This window comes from Sus scrofa, chromosome 9 (assembly GCF_054392235.1).
Source record: "Sus scrofa isolate SSC_HxYL_T2T_F1_AM1 chromosome 9, Sscrofa_HxYL_maternal_Yorkshire_Landrace_v2.0, whole genome shotgun sequence".
Classification (NCBI taxonomy): domain Eukaryota; kingdom Metazoa; phylum Chordata; class Mammalia; order Artiodactyla; family Suidae; genus Sus; species Sus scrofa.
This window is the reverse complement of record NC_139391.1, coordinates 106,657,244-106,681,101: the sequence shown is the minus strand read 5'-3', so window position 1 is coordinate 106,681,101 and position 23,858 is coordinate 106,657,244. Positions and strand designations below refer to the sequence as shown.

Genomic DNA, 23,858 nt, shown 5'->3' with positions numbered 1-23,858 from the left:
GATAAATATCTTTCACGCTCTGTAGTTTCTACATAAGCCTTGTTATATCAACCTTGATTTTTAAACTGGTTTAAAGAATGTTGTCCGGATTCCCTACAAATGATTCCCGGGACGTGTAGAATCCTTAATAATCAGAAGTCAGATGGTTTCTGGGCACTATGGTAATTTCTTCTAAGAAAGCTTCCTCTGGAACATTATAGGACCATTGGGGATTGGCTCAATTTGTTGTCAAAAAGCAGCCAGGGTCACAGCATCCTCTTTTTCTCCTGTCGTACCTTTTTCTCCTATCGCATCTTTTTCTCCTATCGCATCTTAGGAGTCAGTGCTGACTGAGAAAGAATTCCTTTGTCTCTGTAGTGCAGGACTCTAGGTCAGTTTTAGTACAGTGGATTTTTCTGTGTCCAAACTACTGACATCTCTTTGCCTAAATTAGAGATAATTTAGAGCTAGAAAAATTGATTAAAATGTTTTCATGCTTATTTCAGTGTCAAATGAGACTGCTCACCTTTTAAATATCAATGGTTTGTGTTTATACCTGTCTATTTTTTGTTAATTCTTGAGGTACATTATAGATGAAACCACTACAAAAAAGGTAATTAATTTTGTGTCTAACAGGTACTTGTCTTCTAAATTTCATCCAGAAACTGGAATGATGATTTGTTTTTGCTTTAAGGGTAAGCTATCGGTCCAATCAACATCAACTGGGCTGTACTGGAACAGTGGAATTCAGCCAATTCAAATTTCACTTTTAAATTTCTAAGTGTACCCATCCATCCATCCATCCATCCATCCATCCATCCATCCATCCATCCATCTAACCAACCAACCAGCCAACAAATATTTATTGGGTATCTGCTATTTGCCTGGCACTGCTTCAGATTCTAGAGATACACAAGTAAAGAAAACATCAGCCACAGAATAAACCTCTATGCCTAACTGGTTGAAAATTTATATAAGAAAGGTTTTTTAACTAATTAATTAACTAATTTTGTTTTTAGGGCAGCACCTTTAACATATGGAAGTCCCCGGGTTAGGGGCTGAATGCGAAGCTGCAGCTGCCAGCCTACACCACAGCCACAGTAATGGCAGATGCAAAGAGTATTTGTGACCTACACCACCATTCAGAGCAACGTGGGATCCTTAACCCAATACGCCAGGGATCTAACCTGCATCCTCATGGATACTAGTTTGGTTCTTAATCCTCTGAGCCACGATGGGAACGCCCAAGAAAGGTTTTATACATGGGTATTCATGTGTTCACTCTTTCTGTTGAGGATATATGACTATACACTGTTCTCTGATGTTTGCTACAAGCCCAAATAGTTCATCTTTCCCAGTTATGATTATCATTTGCCCACAGAAGATGAAATATTAACCTATACTGAGATGGCTTATAAATCTTTTCCTTAGTGTTCCCAACCGTCATGCTTTTGCACATGCTATTTTCTTTCTTCCTATAGCTCTCTTCATTTGCTCACCTAGCAAATGCCAATTCTTCATTCAAAACTCTGTCACACACCATCTTCTAGGAGCTCTTCCCTAAGCTCTTCCTAACAGAATTGACACTCCTTTCCTCTGTACTATTCCTGGACTTTGAACATATTTTTATTTGCATCGTGATAAATATTCACTAACATATCACTCATTATTTCTATAGTGTGAGCTTCATGAGGATATAAACATTTGTCTCCTCATTTTTGCATCCCAAATAATTATCAAACGGCCTGGCACATATGGATATTCAGTAAATATTTGCTGAACAGAACTGAGAAGCCATTCCCTCTACTATAACTTGTGGAACACTACAGAAATGTTTATATTTTACTTTACATCGTCTCACAATTAGACATAAACACAATATTTTTGAATATTTAATAAGCAGTAGATTTCAACATTCTATTAATTACTTTTCTGATGAGAGAGATTATCATCCCCATAATATCCTAATAAAATTAGATCGTTAGGAACACACTTAAAGAAAACATTTTCTTTTGTGCCCTCCCTGGACTTTCCCTAGTGCCAATATCACAGTTATCACAGACTCATCCTACCCATATCATGTTACAATTATGTGTATATATATCCGAAGCTCTTCCTAGATGTAAACTCTTCAAGAGCCTGGTCCTTGTCATATCTATCTTTCTAGTCCTGGTGAACAGCAACGACTGTGAAAGGGAGGAGCTTAACAGGTGTTTGTTGAATGAATAAATAGAGGAAGAAATAGGATACATGAGAATGAACCTTAGGTTCTTTTCTTTCTATTAATCACCTATTCTGTGATATCTTCTTAATAATGATGAAAATCTTCCTCTTTCTAATAAAAGCTTTGACTTGGTCATGGAGTAGGCTAATCTAGATTGTGTGGATATAGCAAACTAGAAAAATGAGTGAGAAAGTTTTATTGTGCAAACCTCTTAATTTTATTTTGTCTTTTAAGTTTACACTGAAGATGTCATGTTTTGAAACATGGAATAGTGGGTTGGAACAGATAAAAATAAATGGATTCTCCACTATGACAAGAAATGGTTTGTCAAATATTTCACTGAAGTTTAAAAGCACTGGGGATCCTTTTCCTTCTACTAAGATGGTATTAATTCCATAATTTCCTCATACTCTAATTGTAGGTGATAGGGTAATATTTAATTGAGTCATTTGAAGTTTCCCAGTGATTTTTTTGGCAGCATAAGGGTGTGGCTGCTTAGTACAATCTCACCAGATGAATTGCAGAGTTAGACACTCTCTTACTCCTGCAGAAAATTATGTATACATGATTTTTACAACAGTAACACTTGAAAGTGGCAAATTTGTTTTGAAACTTTAGTTTTTAAGGAAATGTACCATCTATTAAATATATCGTTACTCACTAGTGAGTGGCAGTGACAAATATTCTCATTACCTGACCTTGAAAAGAAGTTATTTCTATAGGAACTATTTAATAAACAGTAATTTTTAAAATGAAAAATGTCAGATGAAGACCTGAATTTTATGTTGTTTCTTCATACATAAACCACTTTAAAATCCAAGGAATAACAATTCATAAATATATGGGCCATACAAATGGAGCCTAACTTTTCCTCAAAAGTAATTCTCTAATTTCTGTATCTACTAGGGCCCACTGACCTTAGTAAGTGAATATCATAAATTATATCAACATTGGGCAAAATGTGAAATAGTGATCCACTGTTATTTCACTTTGTAGTTTCTAAGGCATTTCAAAAATAACACTCTAAAACTCTTGAATCAGTACCTTAAGTACACAAGATCAAAAAAGGAAAGTAGTATTTATAAATTATGGGACTAATCCAAGGTCATGGGCCATGTAGGAGAATTTAAAATCAGACGGCAAAATCAGGCTTAGTTCATGACTTTTTTCCCTACCTCTGTGCATCAGTCATATTCTATATTTTCTTGCCCTTAACAATTTGCCTCTGCATTTCTATGTTAAATGAATTTTGATTATAAGTGGATAGGCATATGAAAGGCTATTCAAGTAACAGCATATGAAAATTAATTCACAAGGGTTAGAGAGAAAACCTTATATATTAAAACATTATTTGGGGATACATAAATTAGATGAATACCAAATTTTTTCTTTTTCTATGAAATGAGCATGTATATTTAAATAACTAACCTGGGCAATTCAGCATGAAAATATTACAAGATTAATACAGATTTTAAAAATATCAGTAGCTGAACCTAAGCTATAAAAGTATGCAATGCTAATTATATTCCTAAGAAGGAACTCTAGAAATAAATTAGAAAAGTGCCAATCTCAAGGGTGCACTGAATCCAACAAATAGAAAGGGCAGTCAGAAAAATGAGACAAAAATGATTTTTAAAGCTGTTTCCAAAACACTTCAATTTAATATCATTAAATTTAGGGAAAACATAATTGGTGGTTTTCCTAAAGTGAAGTGACCTTTGGCCTTCAACTTAAAAACACAGAGAGAAGTACTTCATATTTGCCTTAGAAAAAAATGTTGAAAAATTTTTTTCAAAGTATCAAAGAACTTACCTGTTTCCATTTTTCCATCCTGTGCTGCAGGCCCATCGGGTATCACACTTTTCACCTGCAGAAATTCATCAGGCTCATCTCCACCAATGATGGTAAATCCAAACCCCATGTTGCTCTTTTTTAGTGTGGTGCTGAGGAATGTTCCCTTCAACTGGGATGCATCCCGGGTGAAAAGTGGTTTTTCTACATTGGCCAATATAAGTTAAAAAAGAAAAAGCACAGTTAAGGCACGCTCTTACACGGGGAAAGCCAGCCACCAAGCAGTAATCTTGGGTAAGTGTGGGGTTAATTACAGTAAATGCAAGCAGGTGTGACTGTGGGTGCAAACCTCCGAGCACTTTGTACAATGCAGAGCAGTCCCAGCATCCAGGGAATCGTGAAAGAGCGGCTTGGTCTGGAGAGAGATATTTTTTCCTCTTTGTCAAGTCCATGTTTCCATTCACTAAATTTACTTTCTTGGGTTTAAAAAGGCTGAATCAACAGCCATCAGAGCCTCCAGATAAAGAGGAGGCTAAAATCCTCCGGAAGCACCTGGAACTCTTCCTCGTTCTGAAAGGGTCCAGGTAGGAGGTATGTGTGAGTGGATGGGCCTGCACAAAACCTTGAAGAAATTGGACTAAAAAACTGAAATGGACGATTTTGTTTTAAAAAGAAGAGGAGCAGTGGAATTTAGCACCTCTTCAAATGTCTAAATTGTTTAGAAAGAGTCCTTGGATGTGGGACTGAGCTTTTGCTTATGAGATGCTATAAAGATAACCAGATAAATCCATTTCTACTGACCTGCTAGTGTTTAGTATACTCTAAAATGTGAGCAGGAGGCAAGCCAATATCTCTAGATATAATTATGAATGTAAAGGTAACACATTTTGTAACAATATGTTGACACATTCAAATCATATACCTAAACAATCTGAACAGAACTTGAACCTGCTATATAGGTTTAACCAGTAATTTGTTATGTAATATGCTTTTCCAGTTATGATCAATAATATATACCCAAGTATATTAAACGTTTTAAAAATAATAGTCATACTAGGAAACAGAATTCATATCTGCTTTAAATGCTTTTATACACAATTCTAGTTGTTTCATTTTGGATGATACAGTTTGATATTTGTAACAGCCAAACTGTACATGGTGACAGGTAAAAATTCTGTTTGCTACGGTTACATTTTGGCGGATATGTAAGGGACAAACTATCAAGTAAAGAGTTTTTATATTGTAATTTGACTTTGTCTCTTTACATATCACATATATCTTCATGAAAAAGAGAGATTCTTTAAAATATAAATGAAAAACACACAAAACCTTGTTTCCTTTATGAAAGTAACATTTACAATTTGGAGAGACGTTCAAGGCGAGACCTTTACATTCATCCTTATTGTGCCGCAGTGATGGGCGTGAAATCATCCGCAGGCACATCTAGGCCTCCAGCTACAAGAGCCTCCTGGGTGCTTTCGCGTGTAAGGGTCCACGAAGACGTGAACAGAGGGTGCAGCATCTCCTCCTGCTACGTGGCTCCAGGGTAAAGTCGGGTGCAGCAAGCAGCCCGGGACATACCAATGCGCCAGGTGAGGCAGTGCCCGTAGTAAGACAGGTCGCTCACGCTGCGTGACCTCTCCCGGGCAGCGCGGGGACGGGCGAGTTTGGGCCTAGGTACTGTCGATGAGGAGCTGCCTACTGTCACAAAGGAGAACAAGCCTCATTCTTGTGGTTGGTCTTTTGAGGGCAAACTTACGAGTCTCTATGAATCTCTGCAGTTTACGGTCTCACTGTCTCATACCCATTCATCGCCACCTGGCAACGTGCTGTGCTGTCAATTCTTTTAAGATACTTACTGCCGGAAGCAGTTAATTTCATTCGTGATGGCCAAACGCATGAGTTTAGAGTGAGAACCAACACTCAGCTTAAGCCAATGGAGGAACTTGGGAAAAGCCAATCATTTACATGAAAAGGTCCCAGATAAAAGCATATTGGGAAGAGTAGCAGTTTGCTAAGACAGTGTTGACAGGTACTGACCTCGGAAACCTGGGGCCTGCAGGGGCTTTGTTCCAAGTTCTGTGTGGGGCATGTTATGCTGCTGTAGCTTCCTTTTTGCTTCCAGGACAGGGTTTTCAAACTGGGTTCTTCTATTTATGTGGCTGAAAAATAGAATTTCAAATTAGGATAACAGTGGGGCAAAGTCATTTAAGGAAAGCTGTACAGCTCTGCGGGAGAGCAGGTGATTAAGATACATCGTGATTATAGCTAAATGCCCCACCAGGCACAGAGTCAGGCCTCTGCTGGGGCTGGCCTTTGCACAATACACATTTCTGTGACAAGAACCGAGTTCTCAATGGCTCTATCATATGGTATTGTATTTAAATTATGCACGATTCAGCCAAAAGAGCTAAAATGGGCACTTGCTTTCTGGTCTACTGTGTTAGTTCGAAATGAATTTGGTGCATTAAAATAAATGGTCAACAGATGAAATTTATACCAAATGGTGTTGAAGGAAAAAAAAGTATCATTTAAGCTTTGTAAAAACCCCTATATCCAACAAGATAAGTGTAAGGTGCATTCCCTGATTGCTTTACTCTTATAGCAACTGAAGTCCACATGTTTTAGAGCCAGACAGATTAAAGGCATGGAATATGAGTGGAAAGACTCTCAAGCATATTTATGGAAGTTGTGGAATATCTGTAGCATGACTGATGATGAGATCAATCCAAAGTAGAATATTTACATCCTACCTGGAAAGACAATAAACTTCTAGATATCAGACACCAAGTAGTTTTAAGCAAGGGTGGATCAGCTAAACTAAAGGCTTAGAGTTGAAGAATTCCTTATAGTATCCATTCTTGTCTAAAATTTAGAGTCACTTGTCCATGGAGAGGGTGGGAACCAACAACCCTGCCTAGAAGCAGTGCCACATAGCTCTTTTTTTTATATTTATATGTCTCACCAGAGGGCAGGCATGTACACTGGTTTTGGTTCTTTATACAAACTGAAATAGGATTTGGTATGAGTGCATCAAGAGGAGAAAGGGCTTAGAAGAGCAATGAACAATTACTCAGTACTTAGCTCTGTGCCAGGTACTGTATATAAATTTCCTGAGTTAAGTCTCATGGCAGCAGTCTCGAATTAAAATTATCCCTATTTTATTGGCACAACATTGTAAATTAACTATACTTTAATAGCAAAATTAAAAAGTCACCCCCATTTTAAAGGTGATGAGACTGACACACAAGAGGTTGAATGACTTGCTCTTTAATCACGTCTGGTAAGTGGAAAGCCTGGGATTTGACCATGTTTATCTCTAAAATGCATCTTTTATCTACATACTTTCTCTTTTCAGTGTATGACTTCACACTGGTAAGTGCACACATATTTAATGTGTGTACACACACACAATCCTCTAATTTTAGGTCTATCACTCCACATAAGAAAAGAAAGGAGGTAAAAGAAACAAAATCTCAACAACCAATTTTCTATTAATATAAATCAGATCATTCTTGATGAGGCAGACAAGCGATTGTCAGGAACAAGACAGAATGATGGCACTCTCTAAGGACTTCCTCATGAGAGCCGGAGTGGGGGAGATGCTGGCCACACAGGCTCTGGAGTCAATCAGTCCTGGATCCAAAAGCCGGCTATGCCACTTGATGAGCAGTGACCTTGCACAAGTTATTAAGCCAGAACCTTAGTGTCTTCATCTGTAACATGGGCATAGTATTGCCTTTCTCCTGGGGTGGTTGTGAGGATTCAATGAAATAATGAATATTGGGTCAGAGTTTCAAGCATAGACATGTTCAGTAAGTAGCAGTGGCTGTTATCATCATGGCCACCATCATTATCACGTTATCATCACCATCACTGTCATCATTTTGGGTCCATAGTGAAGGCTTTATGGGGGTGGGGGTGGGTGGGAGAAGGGGGTTCTTTAAAAGCACTAAGACCTTTCTCTAATATTGCCTCTGATACAGGTTATGATGCTCTTTGGGAAGAAGGAATTTACAATAGTGTTCTTTGGTAATGGAACTCACTGGTATGAGGTTCAAAGTAAATCTGTCTTATGTAAGATTATTTTCCATTGGAGGTAAAAGCTACTGTAATGCTTTTGTCACCAAGGAGTCACCATGATCTGTGGTGTGTAATGAACAAGGGCATAGAGCTTTCAAAGCCTCTTTACATTGTAAACATTGAGAGTGCTACTCTATTTCAGAAGGCACGGATTTGAAGCCTCTCTTCCCTTTTCTCCATTATCTCCTACTAAACTCTTTGAAATCTTTGTGTGACTAAAGAAATATTATTCCTGACCCTGCCCTTACTCATCTCTGTACCTTCTCTTTTGGCCGCATACCACATGTACCTTTTGCTTTGGATATATTTGGAGCTACTAGAATCAGCAACACCCTGTCAAGCCTCTTTTGTTCTCATGTGAGATTCAGAGCATCAATGGTATAGTGCTTGAAGCAAGACAGCTGGGGTTTGAGGCGGCATCTTTAGCAAATTACTAAACTCTCTAAGCATCAATATCCTCATCTGTAAAATGAGGACATGAACATCTACTTTGTTGCTGTGAAAACAGAAATAATGTTTGCAAAGCACAGACTCATAGGAAGGACCCCACAGTTGTTAAGTTTGGTTGTTTTTTACTCTTCAAGGTATAGTGATTCTCTACGACTATTATTTATAAGTGCTGCTGCTCTCGCAGCTATTATTACACTGCTTTTCCTGTCTGTTCCATAAACCTTCTCCAACCTCACCCAGCAACATTTCCAGCCTGTGTTATGTTTCTCTCCCTGCCTCTCAAAAAACCTTCAACAGACTTGTGTCATCACATCTTTCTTTCTTCCTTCCTTCCTTCCTCTCTCTCTCTTTTTCTTCCTTCCTCTCTCTCTTTCTTTTTCTCTCTCTCTCTCTTTCTTTCTTTCCTTCTTCTGTGATTTTAGGGCTGCACCTGTGGCATGTGGAGGTTCCCAGGCTAGGGTTGAATTGAAGTTGTAGCTGCAGGCCTATGCCACAACTACAGCAACATGGAATCTGAGCTGAGTCTGTGACCTACACCACAGCTCACGACAAAGGTGGATCTTTAACCTATTTAACAAGGCCAGGGATTGAACCTGAATCCTCATGGATACTAGTTGGGTTTGTTAAGTACTGAGCCATGATGGGAACTCCTATTTCTTTATTTTCTTACACGCTGCCTCATCATTAAGAGGATTTGAGGCCCTTTTTAAAGAACAACAACAATAATGAAGAGTAAACAAAATCCAGGGTGATGTTAATGAGTATAGGTAGAAGATAAACAGACAAAATTAATAATATAGAATCCTATTTGTTTACTAGAGTGATGCTGCAAACTAGCTTCAAGCTTTCAAGTTGCTAATTCAATGGGAAAAAGACACCAGTTATATTCTTCAGGGTATTTAAGATAAACCTAAGACAGTTTTTCCAAAGGATACAGTGTTCCTGTTACTGAGTCTCATGAATCCTTTCCAGGTTTTGGATAAAGAAGTTTTTGTGATATAGTATAAGATACCCTAAATGATAATTTAATAATAATGAATTTAACAGGCTACCTTACCATACTAGTGTTTAATGGTTGCTTTTCATGTTTATTTCCTTCTCTAGATCGAGCATACTTGTGTACAAGGTCCATGTGTTATTCAACTTTGGATAATAAGCACTGAACACTGTGAAAAACAATATTCTTTTCTGTTAAATAACTAGATAATGAGCATGTGGTTTAAAACTTTTGTTTGCAAATATATGTTAGCAATTCTGAGAAACCAAGATACAGCTTTGAAGTGTACCAAAGCATCAGCTTTCTTCATGTCCTATCTATTCTGTTTCTATCTTCCTAGGTCATTGTTCATTGTACGTATAACTTTTCCTTAGAGAATATGAGAAGTTTTTGGGGATAGACTTACTGTGTAATTGGGTTCCTCCAATATGCCATCTGCATATAATTACTTCTTTAGATAAGTCAATATGTAGCCACTTGCTTTATGAAATCTATGCTGAAAAGATTCCATTAAGCATCAAAGTTTCTAGATTTCACAGAGAATGAAAATACCAGTGAATTCATCTAATATGACTTGTGTCTGACAAACAGTAGAAGCTGGGGATGACTTTCCTATCCTGAGCTAATTGCTGCAGAACATTTACATTGTCACAAAAAAGTCATTCAATTAACATTTAAAATGCTCCCCAAATTTAAAAGACCTATTACAAAGAAATACGATTGCAGCTGAATAGGAAAGCCTTGTCTTCCCTGTGCTTCCAAGACAGTTTTAAGTCTTTTTAGCAAGGATTTTGGGGCCTTACAATGTGTAAAGGGATGTGAATGACAAATGCCATCCTCCTTGGTTTAGAGAATTACTAGCTAGTTCAACCACCTTCTATACAGGACAGGAACCTGGAAAGCTTTCAAGAGTTCTTATTCTGTAGTTGTATCTAGTCTATTATCATACTTTGGTAATGGAAGTTTTAGGCATTAAGAGCTAAGGGGGTAAGATATATATTCTGAGGTGGGTATTTCCCAAAAGCACATTTCCCTTTACAAAAAGGAAAGACTTTTTGTGGAAGCATAGGAGGTGCTTCCATGTGGGAATGGCAGAGGGATCAGGATATTCAAGGATGACATTCCATCACCGTCTGTCTCTGCCCAAATAGTCACTCATTTGCAGCTTAACTGCCCCCTTTCATTATGGAATGGAAACAAGATAATTTCATATGTGGCAGTATTATGTAAACCTGGGTGACCCTGAGGAGCTTGAAAAATAAAAACAGAGAAGACTCAGACCCACCTCAAGTTAACCCAGCCACAATCTCCTATGATAAGCATTGACATTAAAAAAAAAAAAAAAAAAAAATTTTCCCAGGTAACTATTATGTAGCTAGGGTTGAAATTCCCTGAGTTAGAAACTGAAAAGGTGTAAAGAGGTAGTTGAATAAGGAGTTTCTTGCCTCATTCAATTGGAAGTCTCTTTTTTTGTATGTGGCCCTGGGGATGATAGAGAAATGCTCTTCTGCTCTGGAAAAAAGGACTTGTATCAGCCAAAGTTTCAGACCTGCACAGAGGGAAGGTAATGCATATGGCTGATTACATGACATGCCATCAAAGGTAGTCCTAGGTTGGAGTCCTGTTTGACTGCCACCTCCTTCACCATGGGGACAGAATGGAAGGAATGAGGGGCAAGTCGTATGCCCTGAGCCCATCAGTACACCGGGAAGGCCATCCTCTGACCCTCACTCCCAGAGCCCCCTCCATATTCCAGCCTGTTCAGTCCCCACCTTGCTTCTCCTGGGTTTTTGGAGAGGGGCACTTTTAGTGCACAGGTGATACCTTTTGTACCCAGTGGCCACTATCATACCGTCTTGACTTCACTTGACAGTTTAGAGGTGGGTCTTTGGGTCAATGAGAGAGGGAAAAAAGCAACTCTCAAGTGGAAATGGTACCACGAGTACAATATTTCCAAGGTGCTCAAGGTGGCTAAACTAATTAGTCAAGGTATAAGGAAGCCGGTGCTTAATAAATATTTGTTGAACAAATGCATGGATAGAGGCAGACATGCATGAAAGGTCACAGATCTCGCTGTTTTCCAGTTTAACTCTCCCATAAAATATATGTTGTGACAGAACTTTAGGTGAAGCTTAGGGCTAGCTTATGTGATGTAACCAACACACATTTGGCTAATGATCCATGGAATCCTTCGAAATGGAGAGTCTTTCAAGACTTTCTCATGGTAGTGAAAAAGTCAACCCACTTTGGTAATGAAAGATTTGGATCTGCTATCTTGTGTTATGAGAGAAAGATTTGGATCGGCTTATATGGAAAAACCCTATGTTACGGACTAAATGTGGGCTGACTTGGGGTTTGGGGTTCCAGCTCAGTATATGGCATCCTTCATATGCAAACTTGCAACTTTAGGGGCTTCCCAAATCTATTTTACTTAGAGCATTTTTTTTAAAGAATAATTCCTGAATAGGATTGGAGTATAAATTTCCTGGTTGCTTGGAATTTCATGGTTTTCTTTTCTCTCCCCCTCTTTAAAACATTTTATTGGGGGTATAGTGGATTTATAGTTGTATTAGTTTCAGGTTTATAGCAAAGTGAATCAGTTATACATATACATATATCCACTCTTTTTTGCCAATATAATTTGTTATAAGACATTGAGGAGCCCTCCCTGTGTTATACAATAGGTCCTTGTTAGGTAGCTAGTCCACAAATAGTAGTGTGTATGTGCCAGTCCAATCCTCCCAGCTTATCCTCACCCCCACAGTTTCCCCGCTGGTGGTTTGATTTCAAGATCTGTGAGTTTGTTTCTGTTCCATGAATAAGTTCCTTTGTATCATTTTTTATTAGATTCTACATATAAGTGACATCGTATATTTGTCTTTCTCTGACTTACTTCACTTAATATAATAATCTCTAGGCTCATCCATGTTGCTTCAAATGGCATTATTTCATTCTTTTTTATGGCCATTGTGTGTGTGTATGTATATATATACATACCCCATCTTCTTTATCCTATCCTCCACTGATGGACATTTGGGTAGATTCCAAGTCTTGGCTATTATGCATAGTGCTGCAATGAACTCTGGGATGCATGAATCTTTTTGAATTATAGTTTTCTGTGGATATATGTCCAGGAGTGGGATTGCTGGATCATGTGGTAGTTCTATATTTAGTTTTTAAAGGAACCTCCATACTGTTCTCTATTGTAGTTGTACCAATTTCTGTGCTCGCCAACAATGTAAAAGGGTTCCCTTTTCTCCACACCCTTTCCAGCATTTGTTATTTATAGACTTTTTTTTTTTTTTTCCTTTTTATGGCTGCACCTGGGGCATATGGAAGTTTCCAGGCTAGGGGTCAAATCAGAGCTGCATCTGCAACCTAAGCCATGGCTTGTGGCAATGCAGGATCTTTAACCCACTGAGCAAGGCCAAGCATCGAACCTACATCCTCGTGGATATGAATCAGATTCTTAACCCACTGAGTCACAACAGGAACCCCTTTTTAGACTTTTTAATGATGGCCATTATGACTAGTATGAGGTGGTACCTTATAGCAGTTTTTTTTTCTATTATAGTTGATTTACACTGTTCTGTCAATTTCTGCTGTACAGCAAAGTGACCCAGTCACACCACACACACACACACGCGCGCGCGCGCATATAACATGGGTTTTCTTCTCATAGTCAGGTGTTAATTCTGACTCCCACATTTTTGGATGGTCAGGAAAGTGTATGTTGCCTCTTCACATCTGAACCCCTAACCTGCAATGATACTGGAGACAAACATGTACACTGCTCCCTTTCCATCTAAATTTTTATTCATTTTAATATGATCTTTGAGAAGACTCCTAAAGTTTTCTCCAGTTTGGATTAATGGAATAAAATGGAATAAATGGAATAAAAACTTCCTCTTGCTTTGGAAACTAAGAGAGAGTAATAATGCTACAGGGATCTTCTGGGGCCAACCATCTTGATAGAAGGCAGGACACTGTATTAAGAGCTTGGTCACTGCAGTCACATTGCGGGTATTCACATTCAGGCCCCGCCACATGCTTGGCATGTAACCTTGTGTACATCATTTACTCTCTCTGTGGTTAAAATTTTTTCATCTGTAAAGCTGGGATAAAAGTAATACCCCCTCATAAAACTGTTGTGCATATTAAATGAATTCAAATGAATAAGTCACTGAAGACCAGTGCCTGGATATAAGTATTCAAAAGTGCTATAGTGATTCATCAAATATTTCTCAAATAGTCTTTGCTAGGCACAGTGGTATGGGGTGCAAGGAGGGGCAAAGATCAATCATACATGCAGTCTAGAAAGGGAGGTAAAACAGAAACAAAAAGAACCATAAGATAGGCTTTATGTAATATGAAGCCTCATAGTCCTTCAAAAAGGTAAAATGTAAAAGTACTAGTTTAAAGACTAATGTTTTAAATATCCTTTGTTTTAAAAAATGAGATTTGGATAAATGGAAGAATTGGATCTATTTTACTTGGAACATTTTTAAAAAAACAGACTAAATGAATCCTGCCTTTTGAAAGATGTCTTCCCAATTCTCACACTTGAGTGATAATTTTCCGTCTATAAATGTCCATTCATTATTCACTACCATACCTGAGGGAAATATGCTTTATGAACGTGGGTTGGAAGAGTGCGTCATTCTTATGTTACTTTCTCCTGCTCTTCCTGGATATAAGGGTGTCTGATCTGGGCACATAGTGTCCAGCAGGCAGGTACAATCATGGCCAGCTGAGAAGAGTATTCTTATTCCTGTTCCGTGTAAAACTCTCCCAGCTGAGGAGTCTGTCCTCCATTCCCCACCAGGCCAAGCTTCCCAAATGTGGATGTATTTTCAGATAAGTGATCTCTCTCTCCTTCCCTAGTGGTAGTACTACATTATTTAGTTAAGGCATTGACCTGTAATGTGTATTTTTTGTGTATTTTATGTAGGGGGGATTCATCACTTGGCTATTACTATTTACCAGTGACATGGAAACCTTGATATTTCACTCTCACCAGAAATGACCCCTGCACTGTCAATCATGTCATGAAGCTCCTGGGACTGACAATATGCACAGACTCACTTTCCAAAATTTCAGAGCCAGTAGCAAGCACTGGGTCACCATACTGTACAGCAGAAAAAAAAATAATGTATTGGGGAAATGAAAAATAATAAAAAATAAAATGTTTTCTATCCACCCCTTCTCATTTCCATAAAACATCGCTCTTAAATGTTATTGTTGGGTGCAGGAGGAGGTTATTATCATCAAAGGTATTGCTAACTTTTAGCTCCTACATTGAACAAAAGCTGTGAGGTACTTATAATCTTAGAGGTAGAATAGAGCTCATCTAGAAGGAAACAAAAGACTACACTGTCAACATCTTTCTGTTTTAAGAGATAACACTAGATAAATTATCTTCCACTGGTGTCTGCCAACTCTGACTCACTGGCTTAAGTCCTTGAATATATATATTCAAGAATGTACCAGCATGCTAGGCATTTTGGACACAAAAATCAATACAATACAACCCCTTCACCAAGGAGGCCCATACTCCAATAGGGGAGATGCCAGGTTGATGATCAGCCACTTCAGGTTTGTCTAGGACTAAAGTCCCAGGGTGTAGGATTTCAATTCTGAAACCTGGACAGTACTAGGAAAATTGAGATGAGTTGGTCACTCTCTAAGTGACCAGAGAATTTGTGTGCACAAAGTGTGGACTCAGAAGAAGAAAACTTATTCTGATTGTTCAGAGGAAGCTTCACAAAAGAAGTGACACTGGAATAGATACTACAGAGGTAGATGTATTTTGCCAGATGGAGAAGGAGGCATTTTAGAAGCGAAGAATGAATACAAAGGTGTTCAGGAATATTCAATTCTGCTTAGCCAGGCTATAGGGCTAGCAAATATACACACGCATGTGATTGTGTCTGGGTGTTGGTGTGGGAGCAGGAGGTGTCTGAGAGAAGATGAGCTATGAGATGGGAAGGATACTTCCATGTCATGGGATGGGATTTTGTTTGGCTTCAAAGTCTCCCTACTTCCATTACGGCTTTAGTCTAATGGACGGCCACAGCTTTGAAAGTCTCCATCCTGGAAGACAGGCCTTATTCCTGAACTTGGGGTGGTTATAAAATGAGTTTTATCATATTAACCACATAGGAAAAGTTGTGGTGCTCTCTAGAATTCTCAGTCATTTCAGCATCATTTACTGACTACCTTCAATGTATTGATTATTATTCTTACCTGGTGTTGTGAGGATGAATAAGATGCTCCATGACTATGAAGAATCATATGATCTAGGGAACTAGACATTATAATTTGTTGGGATGGGTGAGAGTGGTATGACCTGTAATACATGCCATGTTAATCTGGATTGCTATTTTTATTTTTATTTTTTTGGCCCTGCCTGTGGCATGCAGAAATTCCCAGGCCAGGGATCAAACCCACACCACACTTGTAACCCAAGACATTGCAGTGACAGTGCCAGATCCTTAACCCACTGACCCACGAGGGAATTCCTGGATTGTGATTTATTAATACTTTAGATATATGTTGTTAAAATGTGAGGTCACAATATAGCCTAAGCCTACTGAACTTCAAAAAATATGATTAAATATTATAAACCTGTGCATACATATCACTCATATATAATGTTAGACATACACAACCATGGGTATAGGGATACATTAGACCTAATATCAAGAAGAATCAAAGAATTACCAAAGACACTCAGAACAGTGAGGAATCATGCAGGCGACATCACTGATTTCTGGGCTTATCCAGGAAGGAGTCAGAGAAAGACTGACGATGAGGGGAGATGGAAAAGACTGGGAGCAAGACTATGGTAGATTTTGCAAGTCAACATGACAGGAAGATAATTCCAATTCCATATAATAGCAAAACTCCCCAGGTTTCCAAGTCCAATATTCCAAGTGAGAAAAGGATGTTAAAAATATTGTTCTTGACTACTGAGTTTTATCATAGACCTGATCAGGGAAAAATCAAATACACAGCAATTTGTATTATGTGCTAGAAAGTAATGCAGGAAGAATTAGAAAACAAAACAGAATTTAAAAATACTTCTGATAAGTCTTAGAGAAAAGGATATTTTGCCTGAATACCTCGAATCTGAACAGAATTTTTCAATACCTTGCCACTAATAAGTGGCCATGGGGCTGGAGTGGGCAGGAGACTATCATTCTGAGAAGATAAAGACCCCAGGAAGATAAGAAAGGCATAGAAAAGAAGTAGTGGGAAGAGAGGATAAAGGTTCAGCAGAACCAAGAACAAAGAAAGGGGTGTAAGTTGCCTCATTGCTTTTATTAGATTGCTTTTTTTGGGGACAAGTATTGTTGCAAAGTTTTATATAATTAACACACTATGTCTAAAGTTATGCCATTAGGAGAGGAGCAAAGTTTTGAAATGAGAGTTTCATGTAACTGTCATAGGGGATGCATTTTTTATGTAACTTGTTTGATCTTTTCTACAATAGACATGCAAGGTTGGTGAATTTAGGCTCCCATGTTGGCTAAGCTTGTACTTTCCATTCTAAAGCTCCAAATAAAGAAGATGAAAGGTTGGTGTTGGTTATTTCAGAAGAATATTCTATTTTGCACACTTTTAAAGTTCCTTAGTTGTTCACATTTAAATTCTATTTAATAGATGCCATAATTTGTGGAAAGAAAGAGCTGTTTGACAAACAAATGTAGAGAGAGATGGGAACTGATATTCATGAAGTAAATACCATGCCAAACCCTCAGGTAAACAGGTTCCATGGTTTTAATTCATCTGCTCCTCAAAGAGGGTGACCAATTTTCTGTACTCCTCACAGTAAGAAGCAGATATGTGAGTCAAAACTGGCTCTGTGTAGTGCCAAATCCAACAACACTGATTTAGGCGGTTCTGACACAAATACACTTTTCAAAGGACACTTATGTACACATAGGCTTGGACTGTTTTTAATAATCTCCAAATATTTCAGCCAGGTAATTCTCAGTCTCTTTTTATTTGTGCTCTTTGTGAAACTGGAAACATTCCCAACATTGTAAATTACATGCTGATTTTCAGAAAATAAAAATGTGAAAATATAGCACATTACTATGATTATGAAATTATTTTTTTAAAAAATAACCCAAAGATTATGTACACAGAAAAAGGGACTGAATAGGTTTTATAAGAAAACACATATATGTTTTGCATATTGTGAAAAGTGAGGAATGAAATGGTCATGAGACTGTGGATGAAGAGCCAGGCTTTGGGTGACATGGTTCTCAAACCAGAAAAGTCTCCTTTAAGGGTTACCTTTCAGCCTCAGTTAGGGCTATCCTAACTCAACGTTTCTTAAACTTTGCCTTTACCAACCCTGGAAACTGAACATGGGCCATGGCCTTTAGCAATTACGACAGTGATAATAAGATTCTGCATTAACCTTTATGAGTAAGGTTAGAGTTGTAAGCGAGAATGGGGGTAGTCGGTAATAACACAACCATGTACGTCTTGTCTCAAACTCTGAAGAAGGATATGTTAGGTCCTGCTCAGGTCCAGTGATACAATAAGAAATTAAAACATGGTACTTAGCAACCAGAAACTCCTTAGATGGTAACAAGGTGGAACCTGGAGTTCTGGTAAGACCTCTCACCCCAGGCTCTCATGAGAATTACCTGTAAGTGGTGGATGAGGCCATGGGCAGTAACAAGGGTGAGGGGGCCACCTGAATTCTGGTTTCCTCAATCTCATGTGGAGCTCCTGGGCTTCATCGGAGTGAAAGCCACTTATGATGAGTCTCAGTTATCATCCTCTCTTAAGATCAAACCAGCATTTGAGGTTTAAGCCACATTTGAAGATTGTCTACCTCACACTCCCTTTGTAAAGTACCCCTAATATCTCTGAACTTCAATGGTCTCATCTGTAAATAACCTGTTCACCTCATAGGACTGTTCTGACAAGAAATATATGAAACTGTTTAAAGATGAAGCAATGTATAGATTTCAACATTATCTTATTGTATTCAGAGTATGGAAGTCAAGCGTAACTTAAATATGGACAGTATAAAACAGTATAAAGTCTCTTAATTCCTATCCTGGGCTGCAACTCTATTTCTACTGTCTATAAGCTTGATGGTTGGGCTTCTTTAAGTATCTCTGACTGTAAGACAAGAATAATAATATCTAACATAAAGTGTTATGATAATGATTAACTGAGTTATACAAAATGCCTAACACATACTAAGTGCTTAGTAGATGGTAGCTGTTAATATGACTTTTCTGGATTGAGTGATAGTCATTAAATATTTACATATTGAGTCAATGCCCTCAACTAACTAATATTTCGGAAAAAAAGAAAATCATTTCTATCATTTTATCTATCTGAAAATACATTCATATTTCTTGGTGCCTAATTAAAACTGGAAAAAGTGAGGTAAAAACAGAATGAAGGGACTTTATCAACTTCCATGTATGAGTGTTGTGCTTAATGAAAATTTGCTAAGCTCTTTATATAACGACAGACTCAATAACTGGTGCCTAATGAGCTTTTGGAAACCAACTACACACCCTAATGGTGTGTTTCTTCTAGGCTAAATTAATGCAAAATCAACTTTACCAGTTTATCATAGCAAATAGTCTCCTTTTGCATGTAATAGATCCAGTAAACTTCAACCATAGAATAGAAATTTTTTATTGACAATTTTAAAGTTCATCTTATTTAGCTAGAGTGAATGTAGAAATTTGATAATAAAATTTTTGTGATCTATCCGTTTTTATTAACTAATTAGTTTTCTATAGTAATAAATATCATCTACTTAAATATAAAGTCACCTGTTAAACACTAGCAATGAATAATGTTTAACAGTGTCACTTGTACTATAAAAAAGGGAAAACAATTTTCCCTTCAAATGTATTCAACTTCGACAGTGGTGAGAAAAAATATAGTTCTTAACTGACCTTTTGTTTATAGGCTTAGCTTTATCTTTCTGACTTTAATGATAATCAGTCTCATGTCTGTAGAAAACAGAATCATTTCTATTTTGTCAGCTTTGTAAATTAGATTCTTGTTAAATAATCTACCCTTTTTGGAAGTCTTCTTTCCTTAGCATACATGATGGGATTGTTAAAATCATTAAAATTTAAAAAAAGAATGGTAATATATGTTATTGTCTAGCCAAATAACAAGTAGAAATGGAAAGAAAAATGCCTTTAAATTTTAAGTATTCTTTGATTAGCAGGCATAATGAGGAAATAACGAGGCTTAACACAGGAAAATGGCCAAATTTATCCTTGTTAACACAAGGTGCAGTGGATATTCCTTGAACTAGAAGAGACCTTAGCAATCACCTAATGCAAACCACTCATTTAGCAGATAAAAGCTGGTAAGGTTAAGTGTAATTTTGTACCAGCCTGTAAATTCAAAATCATGGAAGCAGAAAAAGACAAACTATTACTAACACTATGGTCGGTGACACAAAAGCAATTTTAAAAACACTACTTGCATATTTAAAAAGATGAAATTATAGTTCTCCTGTGGGGGCAGGAGGGCAGTACATTTTACCTATTAAAGGTGACCATATTCTGTTTTATTCATAATAATGTGCCAAAGAATGACATCAATATTCTGCTTCCTCAGTTTTGACTAAATCCCTTCATCTCTCTGACAGCATCCCTCTGAGCTGAATGTGATTCTAGTTTTGAATCTATTAAAGACCTAAAAGACCTAAATGCTAGCCAACCACTTTAATTCCAGAAAAATTCTATCCCAACACACCAAAGGGAAAACAACAACAATAAAAAAAAAACAACCATATTGTTTCAGCATGCTCGTCTCCAATACAACATGAGCCTGAGGGAATTTTAGGACATTTCTGAGTCTATACACCTATTCACTTCATGCACTAACTTCAGAACTTAGTCTAAGATATGATTCCAAAGGATGTCATGATACAGATGGTTGGCATGAGAAAATTTGCAGTTCACCCACAAGAAACCTAGTATGTTTAATCCAGAGAGAGAATTAATAAACTATTTCACACATTATAGAATGATGACAGTGATCTACTTGTTATTATAATATTGCCTTGGGAGAGGCAAACAGAATTACCCAGTGAAAGATGGTGGCAGCTTTCTCTGGGTTGCCTAACCATGAGCTATAGGGAATACAGATAGGTGGTCCCTTCCTCCAGCAAGAGAGACAGCACTTCTACAGTGTCCTAGGACCTCTTTGTGCAGAAATGACACTCCCCACATCTAGCAGCTCACATCTTTCTCAAAAGGCTGTCTGAAATTCCCTTCAGCAACATTGGCCATGTTCAGGCTGTCCTCCTTGCCTTCGCATGGCCCCTCTCAAGTTCTCATGGTCCTATAAAAAAGATGGAGTGGAAAAAGGGAGCATGGGCCTTCCTTGGGAGTACATGGCATGGTATTTCCAGGTGTGACCATGCCTGCCACCTCTCCCTGGGATGATGAGGACTTAGGGACATTGCTCCTCCACCACTGAGTCCCTCTGCTGTATGCTACCTGGTGTGCCCTTGTGCTGTCTGCCTGTACAGCACTTCTCCAGAAGTGCCTAAACAAGAGCCCAATTTAATTTATTAGACTCGTAAAAAATGTGGGAGTAGGATGGATGGGCATTTGGGGGGTTTGGGGGACACAAACTATTATATTTGGAATGGATGAACGATAGGATCCTACTGTACAGCACAGGGAAATGTGTATGATTGGGTTACTTTGTTGTACGATAGAACTTGATGAAATATTGTAAATCAACTACACTTTAGTAATAATAAAATAAATATACTTTAATAATAATAATAATAATAATAATAGAATGTCACTGATAATTAGTCAGAATGGCTATCATCAAAAAAGTCTACAAACAATTGAGTTCTGGAGAGAGTGTGGAAAAAAAGGAACCCTCTTACACTGCTGGTGGGAATGTAGGTTGGTTCTTTGCACTGCAGAGAGCAGTATAAAGGTTCCTTAAAAAACTAAATATAGAACTACCACATGATCCAGCAATCCCACTCCTGGGCAAATACCTGGAGAAAATCATAATTCGAAGAGATAATGCACCCGAATGTTCACTGCAGTATTATTTACAATCACCAAGACCTGGAAACAACAGAGGAGTGGAGAATGGATAAAGAAGATGTGGTACATATATACAGTGGAATATTACTCAGCCATAAAAGAACAAAATAATGCCATTTGCAGCAACATGAATGGAGCTAGACATTATCAAACTAACTGAAGTTAATCAAAGAAAGACAAATATCATATGAGATCACTAATATGTGGAATCTAATTAAAAATGATACAAAAAACTTCACAAAACAGAAACAGACTGAAAGATTTTTAAACTGAGGGAGTTCCCATCATGGATCAGTGGTTAACGAACCCAACGAGGATCCATGAGGAAGCAGGTTCGATCCCTAGTCTCACTCAGTGGGTTAAGGATCTGGCGTTGCTGTAAGCTGTGGTGCAGGCTGCAGATGCAGCTCAGATCCCATGTTGCTATGGCTGTGGCGTAGGCCGGCAGCCACAGCTCTGATTGGACCCCTAGCCTGGTAACCTCCACATGACACGGGCATGGCCCTAGAAAGACAAAAAAAAAAAAAAAAAAAAAAAAAAAATTGAAATCAAATTTATGTTTACCAAAGGGGAACCATAACATTGTCGGGAGGGATAGATTGGGAGGTTGGGACTGGCATATACACACTACCATATACAACATCGATCCATAACAGAGACCTCCTGGAGTTCCCGTTGTGGTGCAGTGGTTAACGAATCTGACTGGGAACCATAACGTTGTGGGTTTGATCCCTGGCCTTGCTCAGTGGGTTGGGGATCTGGCATTGCCATGAGCTGTGGTGTAGGTCAAAGATGCGGCTCGGATCCAGCGTTGCTGTGGCTCTGGTGTAGGCAGGTGGCCACAGCTCCGATTGGACCCCTGGCCTGGGAACCTCCATGTGCTGCAGGAGCGGCCCTAGAAAAGACACACACACAAAAAAAAAAAAAAAAATAGGGACCTCCTATACAGTTTGGGGAAATCTATTTAATACTCTGTGATAGCCTATATGGAGAAAGAATCTGAAAAAGAATGGCTGATTCACTTTGCTATACAACTGAAATTAGCACAGCACTGTAAATCACCTATACTCCAAAAAAATTATTAAAATAAAAAAAGGAAGGCAACCATCTGCAAGCCAGGAAGATGTTACCAGGAAGAGAGCTGTCCCCAGGAAGTGAACTTGTCAGCACCTTGATCTTGGACTTCCTGGCCTCCAAAAGTGTGAGAAATAAAATATATTTCTGTTAAGCTACCAAAAAAAACAACAAAAAAAGAATGTCACTGAGCCACTTCACCAAAAATGCACTTCAGTTAAGCATCGTCTCTTACACAAATTTTGTTAAATAGATGTTTCAATAGCATTCAAAAAAGTCTGCTAGTTTTTGAAGACTGAAGAAAAAATTGAAAGTTTGAAAAATTATCTTTAAATATAGGAAGAAAAATTCTCTAAGAACAAGCAAAATTTTAAAAGGGAATTCTTTTTTGTTGATTTCTAATTGGAAATATTTTACATTTACGCTGACCTTTCAAAAATCCTAAAGTTAGAAAGCAGTTTCTTGAAATATTTGGAAAACTAGTCAAAAGCATGAAGGAGAGAAACATTCTTAAGATATGCTATTGAATTAAAATCCTCTCTAACCACTTTTCAACGGGCTACATGATGAAAAACACTCATCATTAACCAGGAAATGAACACAATTTTCCTCATACATTTAATGTTATATTGGAGATATTATGCAGTATCTTGCATACTTTCTGGAACTATGCACAAGTTAACATTTCATAATAGCAGATGTGTGACATCACATGAAAACTTGTTAAATCTTTACATGAAAATCACATCTGTCAGTCACACTATTATTTTAACTATACTTGTATGGTTTTCTTCTCCGTCAGTGCCAGAGAAGGCAGCTTTGCATGAAAGCTGTTCCAGGAAATTGTGTCTTCTGGGCTAGCTAGTTAAGCAAATTGTCTAACTGCCATTGAAACCAAATGTACCCAGCAGACATAATTTCACAAAAGAGGAGAAAAAAAAAAAAAAAACATTTGTACAAAAGTCACAGCTGTTCAAGCCTACATTTTGTACTTTTTTCATTAAAAAATTTTCCCTTTCTTTATGAGCAGTGACAGTTACATTTCTAGTTAGCAACTTTAGGACTTTTTAATACATTGCTAAGTGCTATACTATATGGGTTTGGTGTCAGGAAAAACTGGGCTAACCACTTTTGACGGCTACATTGAGTAGCAAGGTGGTCTGTCTGTCCTGTCTGC

General features: G+C 37.9%; 1 protein-coding gene across 36 annotated transcripts in view; it reads right to left on the bottom strand.

The window, feature by feature from the left end:
* The window catches only part of MAGI2 (membrane associated guanylate kinase, WW and PDZ domain containing 2), a 1,324,949-nt gene that overhangs the window by 302,482 nt on the left and 998,609 nt on the right, over window positions 1-23,858 (bottom strand). For 25 of the 36 annotated variants that reach the window (XR_014816024.1, XR_014816026.1, XR_014816025.1 and 22 more), the window contains 2 exons: window positions 6,035-6,156; window positions 4,016-4,198 (listed from right to left, as the gene is read on the bottom strand). Coding sequence is in view for 32 of the 36 variants with exons in the window: in XM_021102532.2 (XP_020958191.1) it covers window positions 4,016-4,198; window positions 6,035-6,156 (305 nt within the window). In the remaining 4 variants the exon portion in view is untranslated. Of the gene's footprint in view, window positions 1-4,015; window positions 4,199-5,575; window positions 5,696-6,034; window positions 6,157-23,858 lie in introns of all 36 variants that reach the window. The other 11 variants (XM_021102528.2, XM_021102530.2, XM_021102529.2 and 8 more) reach the window with 1 other exon arrangement.